We start from the raw sequence: 25,462 nt of genomic DNA on the forward strand, positions 1-25,462 counted from the left end.
GTATTTATATCAAGAGGACTGGAATACAAAAACAGATGTAATGCTGAGGCTCTATAAGATGCTGGCTAAGTCACATTTGGAGTACTGTAAGCAAATTTGGGCCCCATATCTGAGGAAGGATGTACTGGCTCTGGAGAGGGTCCAGAGGTTTATAAGAATTATTCCAGGAATGAATGGGTTAGCATATGATGAGCATTTGACAGCACTGGGACTCACTGGAGTTTAGAAGGTTGAGGGATGACATAGAAACATAGAAAATAGGTGCAGGAGTAGGCCATTCGGCCCTTCAAGCCTGCACCGCCATTCAATATGATCCTGGCTGATCATCCAGCTCAGTAACCTGTACCTGCCTTCTCTCCATACCCCCTGATCCCTTTAGCCATAAGGGCCACATCTAACTCCCTCTTAAATACAGCCAATGAACTGGCCTCAACTACCTTCTGCGGCAGAGAATTCCACAGACTCACCACTCTGTGTGAAGAAATGTTTTCTCATCTCGGTCCTAAAAGACTTCCCCCTTGTCCTTAAGCTGTGACCCCTGGTTCTGGACTTCCCCAACATCGGGAACAATCTTCCCGCATCTAGCCTCTCCAACCCCTTAAGAATTTTATATGTTTCAATAAGATCCCCCTTCAGTCTTCTAAATTCCAGCGAGTATAAGCCCAGTCTATCCAGTCTTTCTTCATATGAAAGTCCTGCCATCCCAGGGATCAATGTGGTGAACCTTCTCTGTACTCCCTCTAAGGCTAGAATGTCTTTCCTCAGATTAGGAGACCAAAACTGTACACAATACTCCAGGTGCGGTCTCACCATGGCCCTGTACAACTGCAGCAGAACCTCCCTGCTCCTATACTCAAATCCTCTTGCTATGAATGCTAACATACCATTCGCTTTCTTCACTGCCTGCTGCACCTGCACGCTTGCTTTCAACGACTGGTGCACCATGACACCCAGGTCACGTTGCATCTCCCCTTTTCCTAATTGGCCACCATTCAGGTAATACTCTGCTTTCCTGTTCTTGCCGCCAAAGTGGATAACCTCACATTTATCCACATTATATTGCATCTGCCATGCATTTGCCCACTCTCCTAATCTATACAAGTCACTCCGCAGCCTCCTAGCATCCCCCTCGCAGCTAACACTGCCACCCAGCTTCGTGTCATCCGCAAACTTAGAGATGTTGCATTCAATTCCCTCGTCCAAATCATTAATGTATATTGTAAATAACGGGTCCCAGCACTGAGCCTTGCGGTACCCCACTAGTCACTGCCTGCCATTCCGAAAAGGACCCGTTTATTCCTACTCTTTGCTTCCTGTCCGCCTCAACACCGAACCGCCAATACCGTGTGCTTTAAGTTTGTACCCCAATCTCCTATGTGGGACCTTGTCGAAGGCCTTCTGAAAATCCAGATATAACACATTGACTGGTTCTTCCTTATCCACTCTACTAGTTACATCCTCGAAAAATTCTATAAGATTCGTCAGACATGATTTGCCTTTCATAAATCCATGCTGACTTTGTCCGATATTTCACCACTTTCCAAATGTGATGCTATCACATCTTTAATAACTGACTAGCATTTTCCCCACTACCGATGTTAGGCTAACTGGTCTATAATTCCCTGTTTTCTCTCTCCCTCCCTTTTTAAAAAGTGGGGTTACATTAGCTACCCTCCAATCCTCAGGAACTACTCCAGTATCTAAAGAGTTTTGAAAAATTATCACTAATGCATCCACTATTTCTGAGGCTACTTCCTTAAGCACTCTGGGATGCAGCCTATCTGGCCCTGGGGATTTATCGGCCTTTAATCCATTTAATTTACCTAACACCACTTCCCGACTAACCTGGATTACCCTCAGTTCCTCCATCTCGTTAGACCCCCGGTCCCCTGCTATTTCTGGCAGATTGTTTGTCTTCCCTAGTGAAGACAGAACCAAAGTAGTTGTTCAATTGATCTGCCATCTCTTTGTTCCCTATGATCAATTCACATGTTTCCGACTGCAAGGGACCTACATTTGTCTTAACTAGTCTTTTTCTCTCCACATATCTATAAAAGCTTTTGCAGTCAGTTTTTATGTTCCCTGCCAGTTTTCTCTCATAATCTATTTTCCCTTTCCTAATTAAGCCCTTTGTTCTCCTCTGCTGGACTCTGAATTTCTCCCAGTGCTCTGGTATGATACTTTTTCTGGCTAATTTATATGCTTCATCTTTTGTTTTAAACTTATTGAAACTTACAGTATAATGAAAGGCATAGGTAGAGTGGATGTGGAAAGGATGTTTCCACTGCTGGGAGAGTTTAGGACCAGAGACTCAGAATTTAAGGGCACTCTTTTAAAATAACTTCTTTAGTCAGAGAGTAATTAATATGTGGACCTCATTGCGACAGAGGGCTGTGGAAGCCAAGTCAGTGGATATTTTTAAGGCAGAGATGACAAGTTCTTGATTAGAACACGTGTCAAGGGTTATGAGAAGGTAGGAAAATGAGATTAGGTCAACCATGATTGAATGGCAGAGTAGACTCGATAGGTATAATTCTATTCCTATAAATTGTGAACTTGTATAATAAAATCCTTTATCTTTTACAAAATATAATCATTCCTACATGATGCTTCATTCCAATACTGATGGATCAACCAACCTACGTTATGTTCACAAAATGCTGGAGTAACTCAGCAGGTCAGGCATAACCTACCTTATGTACTAACATTCTATAATCAGGATAAACACAATTTCAATGACTCAAAGGTAACAATGTTGCCAATTGGGGGGTGGGCGATCAATAGTATTTGTTCAAATAGGCGTCCTAAATAAGTAAGTTGCTGTTTTCCTGCAAGATCAGCAACCAGAGGCCACAAGCTGAACAGTATTGTCAAAAGAACTAAACACGATATGGAGATGTTCACCTTTACTCGGGTAGTTGTTACCATCTGAATATTTACTCGTAAATATCTCTGACGAGTTATATGGAAAAGGTGCAAACTGGGGTTAACAGACATTCTTTTAATGAGCTGGCACGGATGCAATGGGTCGAAAGGTCTCTTCTACTTCATAATATCACACTTCTCTTTTGTGCTAATTGAACATCAGCAGATACGGCTGTTGGGCTGGTAACATACAACAACGTTGAGCTGACGTCTGTGTAATTACGATACGTTTTAACCCTCTGCAACTAAAGGAAACTGGAGTCGCAGCCATGGCCGCCCGGGAGAGGGTTGTTCACTTGTTGAGGCAGCTGCAAAGGGCGTCGTAAGTGACGGGCTGCTGACTGCAACCGCCGGGCTGTCTCAGCTGCCTGGCTAGCCTTGGCTGAATGCAACGGGGCCGCAAGTAAAGGGGGAATGCAGCGGCAAGAGTCGAGCCCCAGGCCCAGACCCGCAGCCGCTGCAGAGACAGTGGAGCCCGGTCGCCTGTAGGGTTGCGCGGTGTGGCCTCGCCTCGCCGGCCCGGGATTGGGGCAGGAGGCAGCGCAGAGCGAGTTGTTGGTTGTGCGTCTATGGGAGTGCGGTGGTCCGCCAGCCCGACAAACCCCCACTAGCGTCAATGCAACCAAAGCAAATGCATTCATTAAAAAAAAAGTCACAATAATTTCAAACCACAGCAACCGGGAGCTTGTCCCAGTTTGCTAACCCCGAGGTTTTGGGGGTTGCAACCGACCACACATCACCCCCGGCGCCGCAGCGACCACCTTGCAACTCGGGCGTCCTTTGCGACCTCCCGCAAACTTACAGATTTGGAAAGAAAACTGCTGAAAAACTGCACGGTGGTGCAATTGGTAGAAATACTGCATCACAGCGCCTGTGAAAAACCGGGTTAGATTGTGATCTCTGGTGCTATCTGTGTGGAGTTTGTATCTTCTCCCAATGACTGCGTGGATTCCTTCGGGTGCTCCGATTTTATCACACATCGGAAAGACGCTGTGGGTTAATTGCCCTTTGTAAATCGTCCCTAATGTGTATGGAGTGGATGAGAATGTTAGGTATCATAGAACTAGTGGGAGTTCATAAGAGTTCAATATTAATCCACCAAGTTGTTGATGGACTAATATCACATGGAGGGCTTGACTCTTGAAATTTTTATCTGATGGGACTTTTAAAATTTGTTGAATCGAATCATTAGTCAAGAGTGGTTTAGTGTCATATGTCCTGAAACGTAATAATGAAATTCTTGCAGCAGCCCAACAGATATATAAACATAGCACTCTATAAAACCCATAATAAACAACAAAAAGAGCTCAAGAGAGACACAAAATGCTGGAGTAACCGCTGGAGCGGGACTGGCAGCATCTCTGGAGCGAAGGAATGGGTGACGTTTTGGGTCGAGACCCATCAGATTAGAGTATGGGGAAAGGGAAACGAGTAAAAGACGGTGATGTAGAGAGATATACAACAAATAAATTAAAGATATGCAAAAAATAACAATGATAAAGGAAACAGGCCATTGTTAGCTATTTGCTTGGTGAGAACAAGAACCTGCATTGACTTGGGTGTGGGAGGGATGGAGAGAGAGGGAATGCAGAGGTTATTTGAAGTTAGAGAAATCAATAGTCATACCACTGGGTTGAAAGCTGCCCAAGCGAAATATGTGAGGCTGTTCCTCCAATTTACATTTAGCCTCACTCTGACAATGGAGAAGGCCTAGGACAGAAAGGTCGGAGTGGGAATGGGAAGGAGAATTAAATTGTTTGGGAACTGGGAGATCAGGTAGGTCCAGGTGGACTGAGCAAAGGTATTCAGCGAAACGATCGCCCAGTCTACGTTTGGTCTCGCCGATATGTAAGAGTCCCAATATCTTGAACAACGGATACAGTAGATGAGGTTGGAGGAGGTAGGAGTAAACCTCTGCTTAACCTGAAATGACTGTTAGGGTCCCTGTACAGAGTTGAGGGAGGAGATATAGGGACAGTTGTTGAATCTCCAGTGGTTGCAGAGGAAGGTACCAAAAAAAGATCAATATATATATATTTAAAAACACACATAAATGGATAATAATATTGCAAAGTCACAAATAATATCCCCAAGTCAATGTAGTTCAGAGTTTATTTGGAGGTTTTCTTGTTTAATAGCCTGATGGTCGTAAGGAAGAAGCTCCTGAAGCTGGATTTTACAGTTTTTGTGCTCCTATACCTTCTTCATGATGGCATGAGTGAAATGAGAGCATGGCCGGGGTGATGTTGGTCACTGATGATGCTGGGTGCCTTTTTGAGGCAGTGACTGTTGTGGATTGCTTCGATGACGGGGAGGTCAATATCCATTATGGACTGGCCCATGTTCACCACTTTTTGCAATCTTCTTCGTTCCCGGGTGTTCAAGTTGCGGAACCAGGCCACAATGCAACCAGTCAATATGCTCTCTACTGTACACCTGTAGAAATTCAAGAGAGTATTTGTTGACATACCAAATCTCCTCAATCTCCTAAGAAAGTAGAAATGTTGGTGGGCTTTCTTTATGATTGCATCAATGTGCTGGGTCCAGGAAAGATCTTCAGAGATATGCACACCCAAGTATTTGAAGCTTTTGACTTTCTCCATCACCGTCCTGTCGATGAAGACAGGTTTATGAATCCTCGTTCTTGCTCTTCCAAAGTCCACAATCAGTTCCTTCGTCTTACTGACGTTGAGAGCAAGATTGTTGTTCCGGCACCATTTGATCAGTTGATCGATCTCCTATACTCATTGTCATCTATTATTCGTCCAACAACGGTGGTGTCGTCTGCAAACTTGAAGATGGAGTTTGAATTGTGTCCGGCTCCATAGTCATGAGTATAGAGTGAAAAGAGCAGGGGGGCTGAGCACGCAGCCTTGAGGTGCACCCGTACTAATGGTTATCGAGGAGGAAGTATCGTGCCATTTTGTACAGATTGTGGTCTGTTGATGAGAAAGTCAAGGGTCCATTTGCAGAGAGATGCGTAGTGACCCAGTTCCATGAGCTTGGTAACCAGGTTGGAAGCTTGACAGAATTTATAACTTTACTATTTGAACTCTTGCAAAATTTCTAATTTTAAAATGGACATTTTTAGGTTGTCTTGTTCGTGTCTAACATGTACTGCAACCTGTCAGGAAAAAAATGCTGCCTGTCATTTAAAGTGGAGGCATGCAGAATCCAACCAGAGGCTGGAATTAGCCTCTTACAATTTTAGTGGTGAGGCAAACCCAAAAATGCTCTACTTACACTGAAGCTGAAATAAAGCATGTTGCAGGTTAATTTACAAAGTAAATTAAGTTTAAAAACAGCATTTTGCAAATGTTAATGCACGATTATTTAAAGATAATTCTTAACTGCAAAAATTTATTTAAATACTTTTAAAAGCAATGTAATTTGAATATTTATCTTCTGTTTTTGACCAGATGCCGGTGTCCTGCTCACTCTCAGACCTACACACAAGGTAAACTGTTACAAGACTGTAAAACTGTTAACATTCTATTATTACTTTTCAAGGGGGTTGATGCTTAACAGTTAAAGCTTGGTAAAAGTAGGCATTTTCTCCATGTAATAGTGCTCTGTGATAATAGAATAAAAAATTGATCACTTGAAATGGTAGAAGTTGCAATGCCAGATTATTAAACCTATGTAATGATCATTTTAAGTGCCAAATATTACAATACTTGATAAGTTTGAGGTAATATTAATATAACCAGTTATTATGGATTAATACACATTGCTTTATGCTTCTCAAATTTAACTTTTTAAAGGCAAAAAAAATATTTTAAACATCAACTCTTGTTTTTGAGATAAGGTTGATGCCTTTGCAGGTCAGAAATTGAAGCATCTCCTTTGACTTAGCAGAGACTGTGATATATTGAATAAATAAAGATGGCTAAGCTCTTTACAGCATTTGGTGGTTGCTCTCTGTAAGTGGAAAACACCAGCCTTTATGTAACTTTACTCACACCTGACAAACTAATGTTCGCATTAGTATTGAAAATACATTCTATGCAATCATCCTAAATTGTTTGAAACCCCGAGAAGTTTCTGCTTTTTATGGTATAGTGATTGGAAATTGTGAGTTCACTACTGGTGTTTGTGTTCCAGCTCCAGGGCATGTTACAACCAGAGCAACAGACTACGCTTTTGAGGTACACATCATTCATTGAATCTCCCATGATTTTTAACAACACTGTGACATTTGAATAATAATAATGTAGAAGAAAACTATTTTAAAAATCATGACATTGTGGCGGCTCCCAAGGGTGGGGCCATTCCATTATTGAACCACTCGGCACGGGAATGGACTAGTCCGGTGGTGGCCCCTAGCTACAGGGATAAATAGCAGGGGTTTAGGCGTGATCACTATCTTGCAGACTCGTCTGGTCAAGAGAATGACAGCAATTAAAACTCTTTCCGAAACACCTGGCTCCTCGCCTTCATTTCGGGCCTAATCGCTGCGCTACATTGGTGACCATGATGCTCCATTAGTGTCGTGATGGAGCCAAAAGGCAGAACCGCCAGACCATCCACCTCACAGGCCGACCAGGCCCCGTCTCGCGACGCAGTCTCCGTGAAGTTACCGACGTTCTGGACCGCCCGGCCTCGCGCCTAGTTTCAGCAGGTGGAGGCCCAATTTCAGCTGTGGGGCATTACAGTGAACGACACCCGCTATTTCTACCTGGTGGGGGCCCTCGACCAGAACACGGCCGGAGAAGTCACCCAGTTCCCACAAGATAAATACCTCAGCCTTAAGGATCTTCTGCTTCAGATTTACGGGCTCAGCCGGATGGAAAGGGCGGCCAAGCTCCTTCATATGGAGGGCCTAGGCGACCGGCGACCATCAAGCCTCCTAAATGAGATGGTCGCGCTGCTGGATGGGCACACGCCGTGCCTCATGTTTGAATACGTTTACCGGCATCTCAAGGCAGCACTGAAGGCGCGATCTCCAGCCCGGATTGGCTGGACGCACTACCGTGGGTCTTGCTGGGCATCCAAACAGCCCTTAAGGAGGACTTGGCCTCATCTTCGGTGGAGCTTGTTTACGGGTCACTGCTCATGGTGCCGTCGGCGCAGGAGCAACAGGGACCGCCCTCGTCCGCCCTACAGCGCCTTCGTGAGCGAGTTGGCAGGTTCGCGCCCGTGCCGACGTTTTGCCATGGGACATTCCGCCCACACGTGCCATCGGCCCTCCGGGACTGCCCCTACGTTTTCCTGCGCCGTGACGCCCACCGGACGCCGCTCCAGAGGCCGTATGAGGGCTCGTTCCGGGTGCTGGAACACGGACAAACGACCTTTGTGTTGGACATGGGGGGCTGGCTGAAGGCCGTGTCGATTGACCGGTTAAAGCCGGCACATTTAGACATCGACCAGCTGGTGCTGGTTGCCCAGCCTCGGCCGAGAGGTCGCCCTCCTTCGTGGCTCCCTCCACCTGTGCTTCCGCCGGCCCCTCTGTCGGCCGACTTCCGTACGCGGTCCGGTCGGGTTGTGTGCCCTCCGGTCCGTTTCGTGCCTCCTGTTCTTGGGGGGGGGGGGGGGGGGGTCCTGTGGCGGCTCCCAAGGGTCGGGCCATTCCATTATCGAACCCCTCGGCACGGGAATGGACTAGTCCGGGGCGGCCCCTAGCTACAGGGATAAATGGCAGGGGTTTAGGCGCAATTACTCTTTTGCAGACCCGTCTGGACAAGAGAACGACAGCAATTAAAACTCTTCCCGAAACACCTGGCTCCTCGCCTTCATTTCGGGCCTAATCGCTGCGCTACAACATTATTTGCTTTTCCAGACAATCTCGTCTTGGTTCTGTTTCAGATGGCTTGTTCGAACATCCGATATGGAGAAGGGGTAACAAATGAAATTGGAATGGTAAGGAACTGATGGCTGAATTTATTCAAAAACCTTTGTTAAGGGCGGCACAGTGGCGCAGCGATAGAGTTGCTGCCTTATAGCGCCAGAGACCTAGGTTTGATCCTGACGGTGGGTGCATTTCTGTAAGGAGGTTGTACGTTCTCCCTGTGACTTGCATGCATTTTCTCTGGGATATCCGGTTTCCTCACACACTCCAGAGAGGTACAGGTTTGTAGGCTAATTGACTTTGTCTAATTGAAAATTGTTTCTCGTGTGTGTAGGATACGGTGTTTATGTGCAGGGATTGCTGGTCAGCACAGACTTGGTGGGCCGAAGGGCCTATTTCTGCGCAGTAGCTCTAAACTAAACAAAGCAATATCTTGTACAACTGTAACAGAACATCCCAACTTCTATATTCTCAAGAAGGGTCTCAACCCAAAATGTCACCCATTCCTTCTATCCAGAGACCTTGCCTGTACCACTGTGTTACTCCAGCATTTTGTCCATCTTCTATCTTCAATATCCTGACTGATAAAAGGCAATATACCAAAAGCCTTCTTTCCACTCCATCTACCTGTGATGCCACTTTCACGGTATTGTACACCTGTACTGCTAGATCCTTCTGCACTACAATACTCACCAGGGCCCCACCGTGTTGTTCACTGCTTACTGGGTGAATTAGTGTGTAAGCTTTTCATGTTAAAAAGCTGCAGGGTCTGGTATTTCAATAGGATCTACAGAACATTGGTGCCAGGAAAGTTTGCGTGATGACAGACAAAAATATGGCCAAGCTTCCTCCTGTCAAAGCTGTACTGGATTCATTGGTTAAGAATGGAGTAAACTTTCAATTATTTGACAAGGTCAGGGTGGAGCCAACTGATTTAAGGTAAGCAGCACTTCGTTCAAGTGAAAGTTTAAAGAGCAACATCTTAATGGTTTATTGTTGGTGGTGTCATTAACATTGCTATTCCACGACAAGCAATCTAGCAATTAAAACGTTTTAGGTAGAAATTGAATCACACAGCATCACAACATTGTTACTTGCATGTTTCAAATTTAATGAAAAATAAATTGTGGAAAATTTGCGTCATTGCAAGTTGTATTGAAGGTTGAGGCCTTCTGGGAGATGGGGTTGTGGAGAGAGCATTGGTTGAGAGGCTATATAGCAATCAAACAATCTGGACTTTATAGGGAGGGTAGTGGATAAAGACAGGAGCATATGAGAGTGGAACGAAGGGGACCATTGGGGCACTGAAGATCAGGCTCAAGTCTTTAGGGGGTCAGACTGATCCGAGGGCCAGGGGTGAAATGGTGGTGTGGCGGTTGGTACCATAGCTGTGGGTGTGGTAGGGTGTTGAAGGATAGATGCAGAAGACTCTATTCAGAGTAACAAAAGATGGAAAGCTGCATGTACCATTGTTCACAATTTAATTTTTAGATTCAAAAACAAAATTCCTAAATTTACAGTCAGTGGTGACTAGCATTAGATACTCAATACTAGAGGACTGCAACAATGTATGTTAATATGTGAATGAGCTGAAAATCATGAAATAAATTTCAACACAATAAGCAGGAGGGATTATATTTTTGCAAGAAAAATAAGGAAGCCACATAAATCTTGGAACATAATTCAAATCAGTTGGGGAGAGCAATTGATCTTGAAGTACAAATACACAAATCATTAACACTGGTGATACATTAATGAAGACAAGTAAAATAAACACACCAAGTACAAAGTACCAGGATTTAGTTGTATTGAAAAGTAGAAAGGTTATGTTCAGTTTGTGACAAATCTTGTTTAGACTAAACTTGGGTTACTGTGTTCAAGTCCAGTTGCCATAATTATGAAAAGCGAGTGGAGAAATGGGAGACGGTTAGCTAGAGCTCCAACATTGGAAGATTGAGGGAAGGATGATCAACCTGCTTCTCTTTCTCTTTTGTAAAAGAAGATGAGAAGGTATTTAGATTTTTGAAATGCTTTAATAAAGCAGATAAAAAGGGTTTCTCAGATGTGGAGGGGCAAAGTGATGGTGGTATAATGATATGAATCAGTATGAGGATTCACTTGCTCCCTCAAATATCTGGGGTGTGTTATGGCCTCTCAAGCCTGCTACAATTATAACCTCAACTCTGCAGTCTAGTCTATCTGCAATAACCTTCCATCCGTCTGTTTATCAAGAATCCATCTGCATCTGAAAAATATTCAAATACATTGCTTTTACTGACCTTTGAGGAAAGTAGTTTCACAACTCTGAGAGAAAAAAAACCCTACAGCTCTGTTCGTTTAGATGATTACGGAGAACAAGATATCGGAAACAGGATCCAGTAGTTACCTCTTAATTCGAAGAATGTGAAACTTGTTACCAGATACAAGGAATGGAGTGGTTGAGGCAGAAGATTAAGAGGGAAGGTAGATCAGCCATTGAGAAAGTGGAGGTGGAGGGGAAAGCATGAAAGGATGCTTGTGTGGAGCATGTCGGCTGACTTTACAAGATATTCTATCTTGAATATCCCTGGGACCAATGACTGGTTCACCCTTGGCAGTGAGAATGCTACATTAGTAGCAATCTAAAACCTAAGCTAGTAGTTGAAGAGAAAATCAGAAGGATATACAGCAATCTCCCCTTGTCTCAACATGTCATATGTTGGTGATAGTTGAAATAAAGAAAACAAAGAAAATGGTTTTTTTTATTTTTTAAGTGATATCAGATTTCAATGGCAGTGATATTTCTCTGATAAAACATTCAAATTGCTATTGTCTTTGATAAGTCTTCTCCCTCATCAGGGCCGGGATGATTTGCTTCATCTCCAGTTCCTTAGATGGTTGATGAAGTCATTGTGGGACCCGCACATTGACAGGTCCTATCTGCCATCCACCTCCTGTTGTAGCAGAGTCTGCAGGCTCCACATTAGCCTCATCAGCCAGCTTAGAGACTTGAACCAAAATCAAATTATACTTGACTCTGAACGATCTTCTTAAGGAGAAGGGTTTCAGAGTGTATCATTCTGTTTTTTGACAAGTCGGTCATTTTATGTTTTTGTAATGTTATTAGTTTCATGGAAGCAATAAAGTTTGCTAGACAAGAACAATTTGATGCATATGTTGCTGTTGGAGGGGGATCTGTGATCGATACGTGTAAAGTGGCGAACCTCTACAGCTGCAGCCCTGACGCTGAATTCTTGGACTACGTCAATGCACCGATAGGAAAAGGAAAACCTGTTACTGTCAACCTCCGTCCTTTGATAGCAGGTGGGTTCATTCAGAAGAATTTGCTCAACAGTACAATTCATTGAGTGTTGATTGCCATTATTTATTGCCAATGTGACAGAGCTGTGTTATTTGTAAAATAATGATTTAAACTCTAAAAGTCTGAAGAAGGGTCTCGACCCGAAACGTCACCCATTCCTTCTCTCCCGAGATGCTGCCTGACCTGCTGAGTTACTCCAGCATTTTGTGAATAAACTCTAAAAAGACTCAAAGATCTAAACTACCCATTTCCTGGGTCAACTAAAATAGGACAACTGTTTCATTTGGATCAATCATAATTTAAATGTCTTCATTTCATATTATTTTCATATTTCAGATACAGCGCGGAAACAGGCCTTTTCGGCCCACCAAGTCCGCGCCGCCCAGCGATCCCCGCACATTAACACTATCCTACACACACTAGGGACAATTTTTACATTTACCCAGTCAATTAACCTACATACCTGTACGTCTTTGGAGTGTGGGAGGAAACCGAAGATCTCGGAGAAAACCCACGCAGGTCACGGGGAGAACGTACAAACTCCTTACAGTGCAGCACCCGTAGTCAGGATCGAACCTGAGTCTCCGGCGCTGCATTCGCTGTAAAGCAGCAACTCTACCGCTGCGCTACCGTGCCGCCATTTGATCAGTGATTATATTTTAAAACATAATTGGTTACACCTTGCTGGCCCCAACTTAAGGGAATACTAGCAGATAATAAAAGGCAATAAAGATAGCACCAGCATACCGTCATATAACTGGTGAGCCAGGAGGACACAGAGTTCCTTCTACCCCATGATCTGTTTTCTCACTACCAACTGCTTCACTTAGCTATCATCTCCCAACTCCTGCCATGAAGGGATTACCACCCCCTTCACCCACTCCATTGTTTTGATGGAGTCATATTTTGCTCTTCCCTATTCTATGAGAAAAAAAACCCTGAACAACCACCTCCCCATCCTCTGCCTGACAATCTCTACACTCTGTTCAACATTCCACAGCAATTTCTTATCTCCTGCTGCTCTGTTGCATCCTGATGCAATAGGCTGTTCTTGAAGGTGGTTGACAGCAGGGTTGTGAGGCCAACAGAAATAAACAAACTGAGGTAACACAGTTAAAGATAGCTGGAGAAACAGGGAACATACTGCCAGGTGTCCCATCCATAACTCCTTCTCCTTCACACTCACACATTATGGAGGTAAAAGGTGAGAGAAGTATAATTTTATACTTTTCGTTGATGAGGCAAAATAATGTTTTGTATATCATGATTTTGTGATCAATACATGTTTCAAAGAGAAAAAAGAAAGATGCATTTATATATTGCCTTTCGTGACTTAAGGATAAATCATTTCACAATCAATTAAGTACTTTCCAAAGTGTTGACAGAAGTGAGTAATAAATCTGTCTTAAAGTCATACTTTAAACTACATGGAGAACCAAAATGTAGTTCATTACTAATAACATATTTTGTTATTTCTTAGTTCCCACTACAGCTGGTACTGGAAGTGAGACCACAGGGGTGGCTGTGTTTGATTATGAAGAGATGAAAGTTAAAACAGGTGATTACTCATCACGATGCAAGTTGTGACAAGGTGGATTGCAGCAGGATTAGGATCGATTGGCCAAGTGGGCTGAGGAATGGTTGATGGAATTTAATACAGAGAAGTGTGAGGTGTTGAATTTTGGAACGTCTAACAAGGGCAGGACCTACACATTGAATGGTAGGCCTCTGGGGAATGTTGTGGAACAGAGGGATCTAGGAGTGTAGGTGCATGGTTCGTTTAAGGTTGAGTCGCAGGTAGATAAGGTGGTCAAAAAGGCTTTTGACACATTGGCCTTCATCCGTCAGAGTATTGAGTATAGAAGTGTCATGTTGCAGCTGTATTAAGATGTTGGTGAGACCGCATTATTGTGTTCAGTTCTTGGCACCATGCTATAGGATGACATCTACATTAATGATTTGGATGAGAACATACATTGATTGGTCTCGCGTGAAGAATCCTGGATTCTATGTTCTTGCAATTGAAAAACACCAATCTTACCCATGAAGTCCTTGTCACCTTCATGGCAGAAGTAGCAGCCATTATCAATGCAAGGCCACTTGTTCCAGTGTCCACTGGCGCGGATGACTCATTCTTACTGATGCCAGCTGCTCTTCTCCCACCAGAAGTCTAAGTTATAGTTATAGTGGTGGCGTTCAATCACGAGACTTCTTCTCGACCCAAAACGTCCACCCATTCCTTCTCTCCAGAGATGCTGTCTGTCCTGCTGATTGATTCCAGCATTTTGTGTCTATCTTCGGTTTAAACCAGCATCTGCAGTTCCTTCCTATACAGGTATATGGACCAAATGCTGGCAGGTGGGACTAGTGTAGCTGGGACATGCTGGCTGGTGTGGGCAAGTTGGGCTGAATAGCCTGTTTCCACACTATCACTCTTTGACCACATGGTTATCCCTGTGACTCATTAAGATCTACAGAGACGTCTAGAGGACACAATCCTCTATGGGGAGAAGGCAGGAACGGGGTACTGATTGAGAATGATCAGCCATGATCACATTGAATGGTGGTGCTGGCTCGAAGGGCCGAATGGCCTACTCCTGCACCTATTGTCTATAATCCAAGCTTACATTTAGGAATCAAAGCCTCTCATGGTATTATGTTCCGTGATAATTACTATTTTTAATCGTTCCTAGTTCATATTACAAAATTTCACCAAAGATGTCATTGAATTAATAAGCTTTTTAACAATTTGTAGTCTTACTATGCTACTGTCTGCTTTATGTACAATTTCAGGCATTGCTAGTAGGGCTCTGAAACCATTACTTGGGATAGTGGATCCTTTGCATACGTTACACATGCCTGAACGTGTGGCAGCTTATAGTGGATTTGACGTACTTTGGTAAGTAATATTTTTATCAAGTTAAACATTCATGAAGCAAATCTGAACCATGGCCAAGAGTTTCTTTCGAACTATGACCCCATTGATACAGGTTCACTGACTATGCACTTTCGGTTCTACGTCTGGCAGGTCCAGTAATGGGAGTAGCTCTGAGAAAATTCCTGACTAATGTACAACTTTAAATAATGGAAGATGAATGGAATAATGTAATTTCATTGTAATATAGTTAGTCTTCTTTTGATACATTCTTTACTTCCCTTATTTTTCTTGGCAGAGTAGGTAGAAACATGCACATTTTTGTGATGTACATTCAAATTTTTTATCTGCTCATTTGCGGCAGAAATTTTCTTTTTTTTCAGTTTGAAAAGGTTCTCTTTTATTGGGAAGGGGACCTGAGAGCTATCTGTTTGATTTTGGCTGGTCCCAGGACATCCAGGAAGCTCATTGGTCACATTTAACCTATCCCTGAAGCTTATTTTTAAAAGGTTTTTTGCGCACTTGTCCACGAGAAGCTTTACAGTATTTTATTTATATTTTCAGCTGCAATGTTTGAAATAATCCAATTACTGAGCTGATCTTTTGTGACTGGAACATGCAATCATATGTTGTGATTAGCTTCTGCATTACATTTATTAAGCTTTGTTTATTGAACTGCATTTTCTGAGTAATGTATAAAATGGGTATAGCACATTTTTAATAGTATTTGTAATGTAAATTGAATGTTATTTTAGAAATATAACATTATGTTGAGGAATGAATGCAGAACAAAGACGAAGAATATGATCGCTTCTGACTGCCTGAACTGCTGGGCATTTCACACATCCCTATCCTGCATTTCACCTTCTTGTGTCCCTTTGGTATTTTTCTCTCTCTCTCTAAGTGCCCTCTTTAATCTATCAATTGTGGCCTATTCATCCCTCGAATAGGGACAAATAGGTCAGCAATTTATAAGTATCTGACTTTCTATCTTTCCCAGTTCTGATAAAGGGTCTTCAACCTGAAGTATTTTCTCTTTTTCCATTGATGCCTCCTGACCTTCTTAGTTTTCACCGTTTTCTCTTTTTATTTCACATTTCCAGCATCTGCATTTTTGTTTTATTTTCAGAGCTGGGACTGGTGGATATAGTTGCCTTGCTAATGAGGATGGAAGGCTAGCCTATGAGGTTCCCGCTGCAAGGATAGTTGTTGCAGGACCTGTGGGACAACACAATGCAAGGCTGCCCAACAACAACCAGCAGCAGTTAGCTACATTTCCCACCTCTTTAAAGCTTGTATTGATTGAGTTTTCTAGAGAAGGTGAAGCAATGACATTAGATGTCGTCACACCAAAGGAGCTCCTTTGGATAAGGCAATTTGAAGTTAAACTAGGAATAGCACTGGGACAAGACATAAGAGCAGATATCCGATAAGGAAATCTGGTGATTCTTCATAAATAGGCAAATAATGCTTACCAAGCAGATACATTGGTGTGAGTTTCAAGACCAAAAATCAATCAAACTAACATATGATGAGCGATTGATGGCACTGGGCCTATATTTGCTGGAGTTTAGTAGAATGAGGGGGGACATCATTGAAACGTACAGAATGGTGAAAGGCTTGGATAGAGTGGATGTGGAGAGAATGTTTCCATTAGTGGGTGAATCTAGGACTAGAGGTCGTAGCCTCAGAATTAAAGGTTGTTCTTTTATCCTATGAAACTGCTGCCAGAGTAACAGAGGCTTGAATAAAGAATTCAGGGGGGTAATTAGGTAGCTATAACTGAATCTGAACTCATTGTTTTTAACAATATACTAACTTCATATGTTTAAAAAAAGTAAAGTTTAATTCCTGAGACTATTTCTTCATGTCAACAGCCATGCATTGGAATCTTACACCGCTCTTCCGTACAGTTTACGATCACCTTGCCCTCCAAATCCAATCAATCGTCCAGCTTATCAAGGGAGCAACCCCATCAGTGATGTATGGTCCAAACATGCCCTGAGAATTGTGGCCAAGTACATGAAACGGTAATGCATAATCCAGTACCTCTGTTACTGAAGTCCTTTATCATTTATGTAGCTTTATCTACAGAGAGGCTTATTGCTGGGGAAGAAATTGCTTAAGTTTAAGATTTTAAATGAGAACATATTTTCTGAAGAAGGATTGGGATTTGTGATAACATGTTCACAATGCAAATCACTACCTGTTGTCAATCGCAAAAACGAACAGGACCCCACACATTAATTACAGAACTAGCTATCACCAGCTACTTGAGCCCAAGTAGAAAAACCCCAGAAGAATTCACACAATTGGTCTTATTACTCGGAGTTCTTGAGTTCCTGAAGCTTGAAATTGTAGCATATCATAAATATAATGAATATTTAATGGAGCCTGTAGTTTGTACCTCAGAGTCTGATTTATTTTATGCTGCCATTGTAATCCTTTCAGAATTTATCCCTAGTTTGATCTCTGTGATGTACATGGTTAAAGTTTTTTTAAACAAGTTATTGTAAAACTGTTCAAGAAAATACATTATCTTTGTGTGAGTATTCTTGATCTGAATTTATGGACAGTTCCTTTGTTTGTGGAACATTATCGTAACCAAGGCTGTCACCTCCATCGAGGAGTGGATACATCCTATAACAGGTATAACAGGTATAACAGAGCTTTATTTGTCGTTCGGTACCGAAGTACCGAACGAAACTACATAGCAGTCATAGAAAAAAAAAAAGAACACAAGACACATAACCCCAACACAAACGTCCATCACAGTGACTCCAAACACCCCCTCACTGTGATGGAGGCAACAAAACTTCCACTCTCTTCCCCACGCCCACGGACAGACAGCTCGTCCCCGACCGACCCGCACAGTCCCCGCACCGGGCGCTGAAACGTCTCGCGGCCGAACCGGGCGATGAAAGGCCCGCGACCAAGCCTTGCGCAGCTAACTCCCGTGGTCGAGCCGCACCGGGCGATGTCAAGTCCACAGCCGAGCCGCACCAGCGATGAAAAGCCCCGCAGCCGAGCTGCACCGGGCGATGTTAAGCCCCGCAGCCGAGCCGCACCGGGCGGTGTTAAGTCCAGCGGCCGAGCCGCACCGGGCACTGTTAAGCCCCGCAGCCGAGCTGCACCGGGCACTGTTAAGTCCAGCGGCCGAGCCGCACCGGGCGATGTTAAGCCCCGCAGCCGAGCTGCACCGGGCACTGTTAAGTCCAGCGGCCGAGCCGCACCGGGATGTAAAGTCCAGCGGCCAAGCCGCACCGGGATGTAAAGTCCAGCGGCCGAGCCGCACCGGGATGTAAAGTCCAGCGGCCAAGCCGCACCGGGTGATGTAAAGTCCAGCGGCCGAGCCGCAGCGGGCGATGTAAAGTCCAGCGGCCGAGCCGCAGCGGGCGATGTTAGGCCCCGCAGCCGAGCCGCACCCCGCGCCGTGAGGAAGAGAAAAGTCCCCCCCCCCCCCCCCCCCACCCACACCACCACCCCCTCCCACACATACACAACCAAAAAAATATATATAAAAACCATCCCAACACCGACACACAACAAAAAAAGGGGAAAAAAAGACGGACAGACTGCTAGTCAGCCGCTGCCGTTAAACAAGTAATGTAGTAGCAACTGTGGGTTGTGCTCCATTTCATTGAAGTGAAGAAACCAGATTTTAGAAGTAGAGCACAACATGCTGAAGGAGGAATGAGTTTGTCTGCTGTCCTCTTGTTCATGAGGAAACAGATAGAGCTGATTTTTCTTCAGCCATACACTTCAGACTGACTGATGTCACTGATAGCCTCATTGGCTCTCCAAGTAGAGTGAGAGACAAAAACATGCATAACATTGTTACCTAGTGCAACTGACAGCACCATGCTGCTTTATTATGCAGCTGCCAGTCTTCCTGCAATTCATGCACAGCCTCCCTTATCAGCATGAGATTACATTGCTTTTCAGTAAACCCAGGATATTACCCTACTACAACATATTTGTCATCTGGATAGGAACCAACCACTGTGTTGCCTCCCGTGACTAGTAGCCAACAGTTTATGTTCATCTTTTCTTCCTCTTTCTCCAACAACCACGATCTAATGGATACCAATTATGTAATAGGAATGGTGGAATGGAATAAATAATCATCAGAGAATAAGAAATGAATCTCATTTAATAATCTTATAAAGTGGCGCCTCCAACATTTGACAAAGTTTTAGTGAATTGTTTCATGGACAGGGTCCCACCAATTTGATGGAATTACATGTCACAAGACCACATCATTTGGTAGAGCTTCAACAATTAAACTCATTGTGACAAATCAGTAGGCAGGAATCAACAAAAGGCAAATCCTTAGTCTGAAGAAGGGCCACGGCCCGAAATATCGCCTATCCATGTTCTCCAAAGATGTTGCCTGACCTGCAGAGTTACTCCAGCATTTTGTGTCTTTTTTTGTAAACCAGCATCTGCAGTTCCTTGGGTCTGCAAGTTCTCAGTTAAGTCGGTGGCAAACATGAGCAACTTGCAGCTGTGGTTTGCAATTGGCAGCTGGCCCTGGGCCATCGTTTAACAGAATTCACTATACCAATGACTTGAAAAAGAACTATTAGTCTGTGACTTACACAATGCCTGTTAATAATTAATTTATCTTTAAAACTGCCAGGGCTGTCCGAAATGCTGATGACCATGAGGCGAGGTTCAGCATGCACCTTGCAAGTGTTTTTGCTGGAATTGGATTTGGAAATGCTGGTGTTCATCTTTGGTAAGCAATCCTGTGGCTAATAAATTGATTTACGAGTCTTATAAATAGATTTAGTCCTTACTTTTGCCCAAAGATAGGTGATGCCAAACTATATGAAACCATGCATTAAAACTGTATTCTAATCACTTTCCTATGCTTTAAATTGGCAATCCATTTGTCCTTGACTCCCAACCAGAGACATGCATCTCTCAAATCTCATCATAGTAGATTCTTAGTTCTTCTTGGTTTTCTCAGCTTCAGTGCCATAATCCGAAGACTACATCATCACTATAATCCTGGCTGCACCTCTTGAGTTTATGCACTGTATAATTTAAATTTCCTTTCTATAATTGTCTCAGTGAAAACTTGGCAGGATTAAATCTAGAATGTACATTATATGCAACGTGTTTTTTTTTTCTCCATCCCCCAATATCTGAAGCAATCTAGCTAAATGTTTTGTCTGCAAAATATGGTCCTGTCTTCCAAAAGCAAATTTTAAATACATGTTTTAATATCAAGAAACATCACATCCTTACAACACCATGTTCAAGGAAATGTTAATTTGCAATACGAGTCTGAATGTTTCCACAATCTTCACTAATAGGACCATATTATCAACCTTACTCTGTCATGCCACAAACATCCACATTTCTGTAGATGCTGCCTGTCCTGGATTATGCACCATTTGTTCAGCGTTCAGTGCACTGAGAACTAGTTCTAAGGTACTCATTTTACAATCCATCATCCAAAGTTCATTCAGGTTCATTAACCAATTTTCTATCTAGACAATTACATTTCCTCTTAAACATCAACAATTTTAAATCCTCAAAGAGATTTTGTCCAAAGCAATTGGAAAATCTGCACCGACTCATCTATCCTTTCGAGCAACAGGTAGTATAAGAAAATAACTGCAGATGCTGGTACAAATCGAAGGTATTTATTCACAAAATGCTGGAGTAACTCATTTTTATCAATGTACCCAGTCAATACTATTAAAATAAAAAAAACTTTTTTACACAAACTCCTTATCACAAATCAATGAAGATTCTCAAATATTCAATCTATATGCTCACAATTTTTTTTTTAAACATAAGTTATTGTATTGTTAGTTTTGATAAGAGACCAGTTACATTATTCTAAAATTTCACATTTCAAATTACAAGACGACAAAGTTACTCACTTGGACTGCATGCTTTATCTTCCTTTCCTAGTCATGGAATGTCCTATCCAGTGGCAGGAATGGTGAAAACCTTTAAAGCCAAAGATTACAATGTGGATCATCCGTTGGTGGTATGTACTGTACATATTTTCACATGACATCCCATTTAGGTGCAATGCAATTCCTCCCCAAGTTTACCAAAAAGTTGTTTGTGCTGGAGATCACTTCTAGGTGAATCATACTAGATGTGAAATTAGACCATGTATTTACCTATGTTATTCATGTCAACATATCTGATGTTTCCCTGGTGTAAGGCATATACCAAATAATGACTTTATTAAAATTCCATACATTTCTGCCTGCACCAACATGAATTCAAGCAGAAAGCCCCACACTATCACTGACATGGAACAGTCTCAATAGAACTAGGAGCAAGTAGATAGAATCATACAGCATGGAAACAGGCCTTTCAGCGCACTGAGTCCACACCAACCATCGATCACCCATTCACACTCATTCTATGTTATCGCACTTTGCATCTATTCCCTACATAGAGACCAATTAACCTCTAAACCTGCACGTCTATGGAATGTTAGGAAATCAGAGCACCCGGAGGAAACCCAAGCGTTTACAGTGAGTACATGCAAACTCCATACAGCTGACGTCAGGATCAAACCTGGGTCTCTGGTGCTGTGAGGCAGCAGCTGCGCCACTGTGTGCCAACTTGTTGCTTTTATACTATAAAGGGAGCACGGATAGGAATATGGCTCGGGTGCAGGCAAGTGGAACTTGCTTAGCTAGAAATATTGACCAACGTGAATGAGATGAGCTAAAGGGCCTGTTTTCATGCTGTATTGCTCTTTAGTTCTATGACCACCCATCTAACAGCAGTAGCTGTATGAGCATGTATCCAAAGTCATACCAAATGATACACTAATTTCTTAAAGCTCTACTGACATTCATATAGCATGCAGATAAGTATTATCACTGTTTCTTGGTACAAATGACAGTAATAAATCGACAGCAATATATATTCAACAATCTATTGTAATTTCAGTGAAGAATTGGTGGCACGTCAGTGGGATTTGCTAGCCTTGCTGTCTCTCCAAATAAGTAGGCAACCATTCAATGCATGGATAGATGTAGATTTTCATCAGTGGGAATGGATCAGTGTATTGGCAAAAAGGAGAATGTCTCGGTCTAGGTGTTGAAGCGGAGCTTTATAGAAGGATTTTTATAAAAATTTGAGAGAGATGCTTTAAATGCTCTTCCCGCATAAGTGCAATGTTCTCTTTTTGCAGCCACACGGCCTTTCCGTCGTTCTGACATCTCCGGCAGTCTTTGCTTTCACAGGCTCTATGTGTCCAACTCGCCACTTGGAAGCAGCAGAAATACTAGGTAAGTGATCAGGTCCTCAGGTTCCCCAACATTGAGACTGAATTTGTAAATCAGTCCTTTAATTTTCTTTTGGCTCTGCAATTTCAAAGACAATTCTATGAATAATGAAGCAAAAGTGCAAACCTACCTGACCATTAAATGAGCTACAATTTATTTTTGTCATTGTAATTGTCCACATACTGCGACTAAAAGAATAAATTGACATAAATAAATGGCCTAAAAGTTCATTCTCTGTCTCGCTCTCTCTCAAATCAGACGTTAAAATGATGCTGCCAGATTTATCGGTTGCAACCAGGAATGCATTTCTCTGCCCAAACAGTGCAAAGCATCACACAGATAAACCTTTGACTCAATGATCTTTTACATCATTGTTCATGTAAATTGTATAGTCATTGAATTCATTAGTAATTTTTACTAAGTTGGTTTCGATGAATTTTACATACACTGGAATCACGTAGAAAATAGTGAAATGAAAAAGGTACAGTGAAATCAGTGTGACTTTCTCCTGATCCTGTTTTTCAGGAACTGATATAAGGACTGTGAAAAGTGAAGATGCAGGATTAGTTCTGGCTGATACACTTCGGAATTTGCTGTTTGACCTGAATGTTGAAGATGGGCTGAGTGCAGTTGGTTACACTAAAGAAGATATTCCAGCTTTAGTCAAAGGAACACTACCACAGGTCTGCGGTGATACTAGCAAAGAATGATTTTACAATATATTATTTATTTAAATTACAAACAATTAGTTACAAAATGAAAGCAAAAAAAGTAAGTAAATAAAGGTGGAGTATTTCTGTGGAAATTAATGATCATTTGAGTCATGTACGAAAAATTGAGTGGTGGGTAGCTCTGTGGGCAATATTAAATGATACGCAGTTGGGCTGAAATGCAGTTAGTGACGGTCATCTGTATGAAAACCTGCTTAAGTAGTGATCCCACATAAAGATCCTTGAGTAGTGATTTGAAAAGATGTTATCCCTTTGGTCTTGAAGTGACGTTCAATGGGATAAAAAAATTGTATTGGAGAAACAAACCCAGACAAAGGACAGGGAGATAGACACAAAACTCAGCGGGTCAGGCAGCATTTCTGGAGAAAATAAATAAGTGACGTTTCGGGTGGAGACCCTTTTTCAGACTGAGAGTCGGGGGAGAGGGAAACTAGAGGTAAGAAAAGGTACAGAACAAATATACTTAAAATTAGATAAATCAATATTCAAACTGCTGGATTATAAGCTGCCCAAGCAAAATATGAGATGCTGTTCCTCCAATTTGCATGTGGCCTCACTCTGACAGTGGAGGAGGTCCAGGACAGAAAAGTCAGTGAGAATGGGAAGAGGAGTTAAAATTTTTGGCAACTGGGAGATTGAGCAAGGACAGGGAGAATCTTTTCAGGCTCGTCTAACAGATAGCAACAACCTACATCTCCTGAAAATTGCAAATGTAATTTTAGTTTAGTTTAGAGATACAGTGCGGAAACAGGCCATTCGACCCATCAAGTCCATGCCGACCAGCGATCGCCGCACATTAACACCACCTTACACACACACTAGGAACAATTTTTACATTCTTATGCCATGCTAATTAACCTAAAAACCTGTACGTCTTTGGAGTGTGGGAGGAAACTGAAGATCTCGGAGAAAACCCACGCAAGTCACGGGGAGAATGTACAAATCCCGTACAGACAAGCACCTGTAGCCAGGATTGAACCAGGTTCTCTGGCGCTGTAAGGCAGTAGCTCAACTGCTACGCCACCGTGTCACCCCAATGTCTCATAGCGTCAAATTATCCCAACTCCTAGACAGTTGCTCAAATGAGCTGTAATTATATAAATCTCTCAAATCAGCCATCTTGAGGAAATAATAGATATCCTAGAAGGCAAGGAATTGAAGGAAAGGGTCATATTGATAGCTAACCATAGAAATGAGATTTCAGGTACTTTAAGTAATGTGGCTATTTCCAATAGAGCAGAATCGTCTTTGATTTCTCTGCCCACTAGTCAATCTCCTACACACTTGCATGAATTACCTGGGGCAAAATATTTTGCTCATGGTTTGCCTTTGAGAGACTAGGATTACATTGTTTTTCTGTCATCATTAAACTAAGAAAGGAGAGTCTGCCCCCCCCATGACTTTTATTCCTTTGGAATATTGTCTGCTATCATCTTATTTGACTACTTCATTGAAATGTATACTGAAAAGAAAATGCCTTTACATCCTTGAAATTATATAGGTTTTCTGTTCATCTGTTTTAGGAAAGGGTAACAAAACTGTCACCCAAGCCTCACACAGAAGAAGACCTGACGGCTTTGTTCGAGTCTTCTATGAAACTGTATTGACTGCCATACAGAACACAAAACTAAATCATGATGAGACACGATGAACATAAAATAAGGAAGTTGCTGGTTGGTAAGCCAGTGTGTCAAAGTATGTTTTAAATATGTTACTATGAATGCTATAAGCTTGTGAAAGACTATTTTTTCTGAGTGTCACTAATTGTTATGCCAGTTTGTTACCATGCAATGGCAACCCAACAGTCATTGGATCAGTGAAAGGGAACACGCATATATATCTGCAGCTGCCTCTGCCAGACCTCCTCACCAAATGGGAGTTCAAAATTACACATTGGGTCCTGTCCTGAACAGCACATTTTAAGTCAATTCTTGGGGAAGAACCAGGAGAGGTTTAATGGAACAAGAACCAAGGATGATGGACTTCAATAACATGGAGACTGGAGACATTAGGATTGTTCTCTTATTCACAAAATGCTGGAGTAACTCAGCAGGTCAGGCAGCATCTCGGGAGAGAAGGAATGGGTGACGTTTCGGGTCGAGACCCTTCTTCAGACTGATATCAGGGGGGCGGGACAAAGGAAGGATATAGGTGGAGACAGGAAGATAGAGGGAGATCTGGGAAGGAGGAGGGGAAGGGAGGGACAGAGGAGCTATCTAAAGTTGGAGAAGTCGACGTTCATACCACCGGGCTGCAAACTGCCCAGGCGAAATATGAGGTGCTGTTCCTCCAATTTCCGGTGGGCCTCACTATGGCACTGGAGGAGGCTCTTGCTCCCCCTCCCCCCACTCGCAACAAGGACAGAATCCCCCTCGTTCTCACCTTCCACCCCACCAGCCAGCGGATCCAACATATCATCCACCAACATTTCCGTCACCTACAACGGGACCCCACCACTGGCCATATCTTCCCATCCCCTCCCCTCTCTGCATTCCGCAGAGACCGTTCCCTCCGTAACTCCCTGGTCCACTCGTCCCTTCCTACCCAAACCACCCCAACCCCGGGCAC

The 25,462-nt window shown here is 42.8% G+C and overlaps 1 protein-coding gene across 2 annotated transcripts; it reads left to right on the plus strand.

Moving 5' to 3' along the window:
* The first annotated feature begins 3,176 nt into the window (after nucleotides 1-3,176).
* On the plus strand, nucleotides 3,177-24,968 carry adhfe1 (alcohol dehydrogenase iron containing 1). 2 transcript variants are annotated; one of them, XM_078398582.1, is made up of 14 exons: nucleotides 3,177-3,247; nucleotides 6,345-6,382; nucleotides 7,030-7,073; nucleotides 8,731-8,784; nucleotides 9,498-9,652; nucleotides 11,820-12,016; nucleotides 13,495-13,572; nucleotides 14,808-14,913; nucleotides 16,767-16,919; nucleotides 19,532-19,630; nucleotides 20,821-20,899; nucleotides 22,070-22,166; nucleotides 22,689-22,846; nucleotides 24,418-24,968. In XM_078398582.1, exons 1-14 carry the CDS (start codon nucleotides 3,195-3,197, stop codon nucleotides 24,499-24,501), a joined length of 1,395 nt encoding a protein of 464 aa, XP_078254708.1. In that variant the 5' UTR covers nucleotides 3,177-3,194; the 3' UTR covers nucleotides 24,502-24,968. The 2 variants fall into 2 exon arrangements, with proteins under 2 accessions (XP_078254708.1, XP_078254709.1); XM_078398583.1 differs by lacking the exon at nucleotides 3,177-3,247 and adding an exon at nucleotides 3,258-3,810.
* The last annotated feature ends 494 nt before the right edge of the window (nucleotides 24,969-25,462 follow it).

The sequence above is a fragment of the Rhinoraja longicauda genome, chromosome 4 (assembly GCF_053455715.1).
Source record: "Rhinoraja longicauda isolate Sanriku21f chromosome 4, sRhiLon1.1, whole genome shotgun sequence".
NCBI classification, from domain to species: domain Eukaryota; kingdom Metazoa; phylum Chordata; class Chondrichthyes; order Rajiformes; family Arhynchobatidae; genus Rhinoraja; species Rhinoraja longicauda.

Excerpts from the sequence above, each read along its gene's own strand:
- adhfe1 (XM_078398582.1), top strand. The coding sequence starts at position 3,195 with ATGGCCGCCCGGGAGAGGGTTGTTCACTTGTTGAGGCAGCTGCAAAGG. Across the intron at positions 3,248-6,344 it reads AGGCAGCTGCAAAGGGCGTC|ATGCCGGTGTCCTGCTCACT; the intron begins GTAAGTGACGGG and ends GTTTTTGACCAG. Across the intron at positions 16,920-19,531 it reads GTGGCCAAGTACATGAAACG|GGCTGTCCGAAATGCTGATG; the intron begins GTAATGCATAAT and ends TAAAACTGCCAG.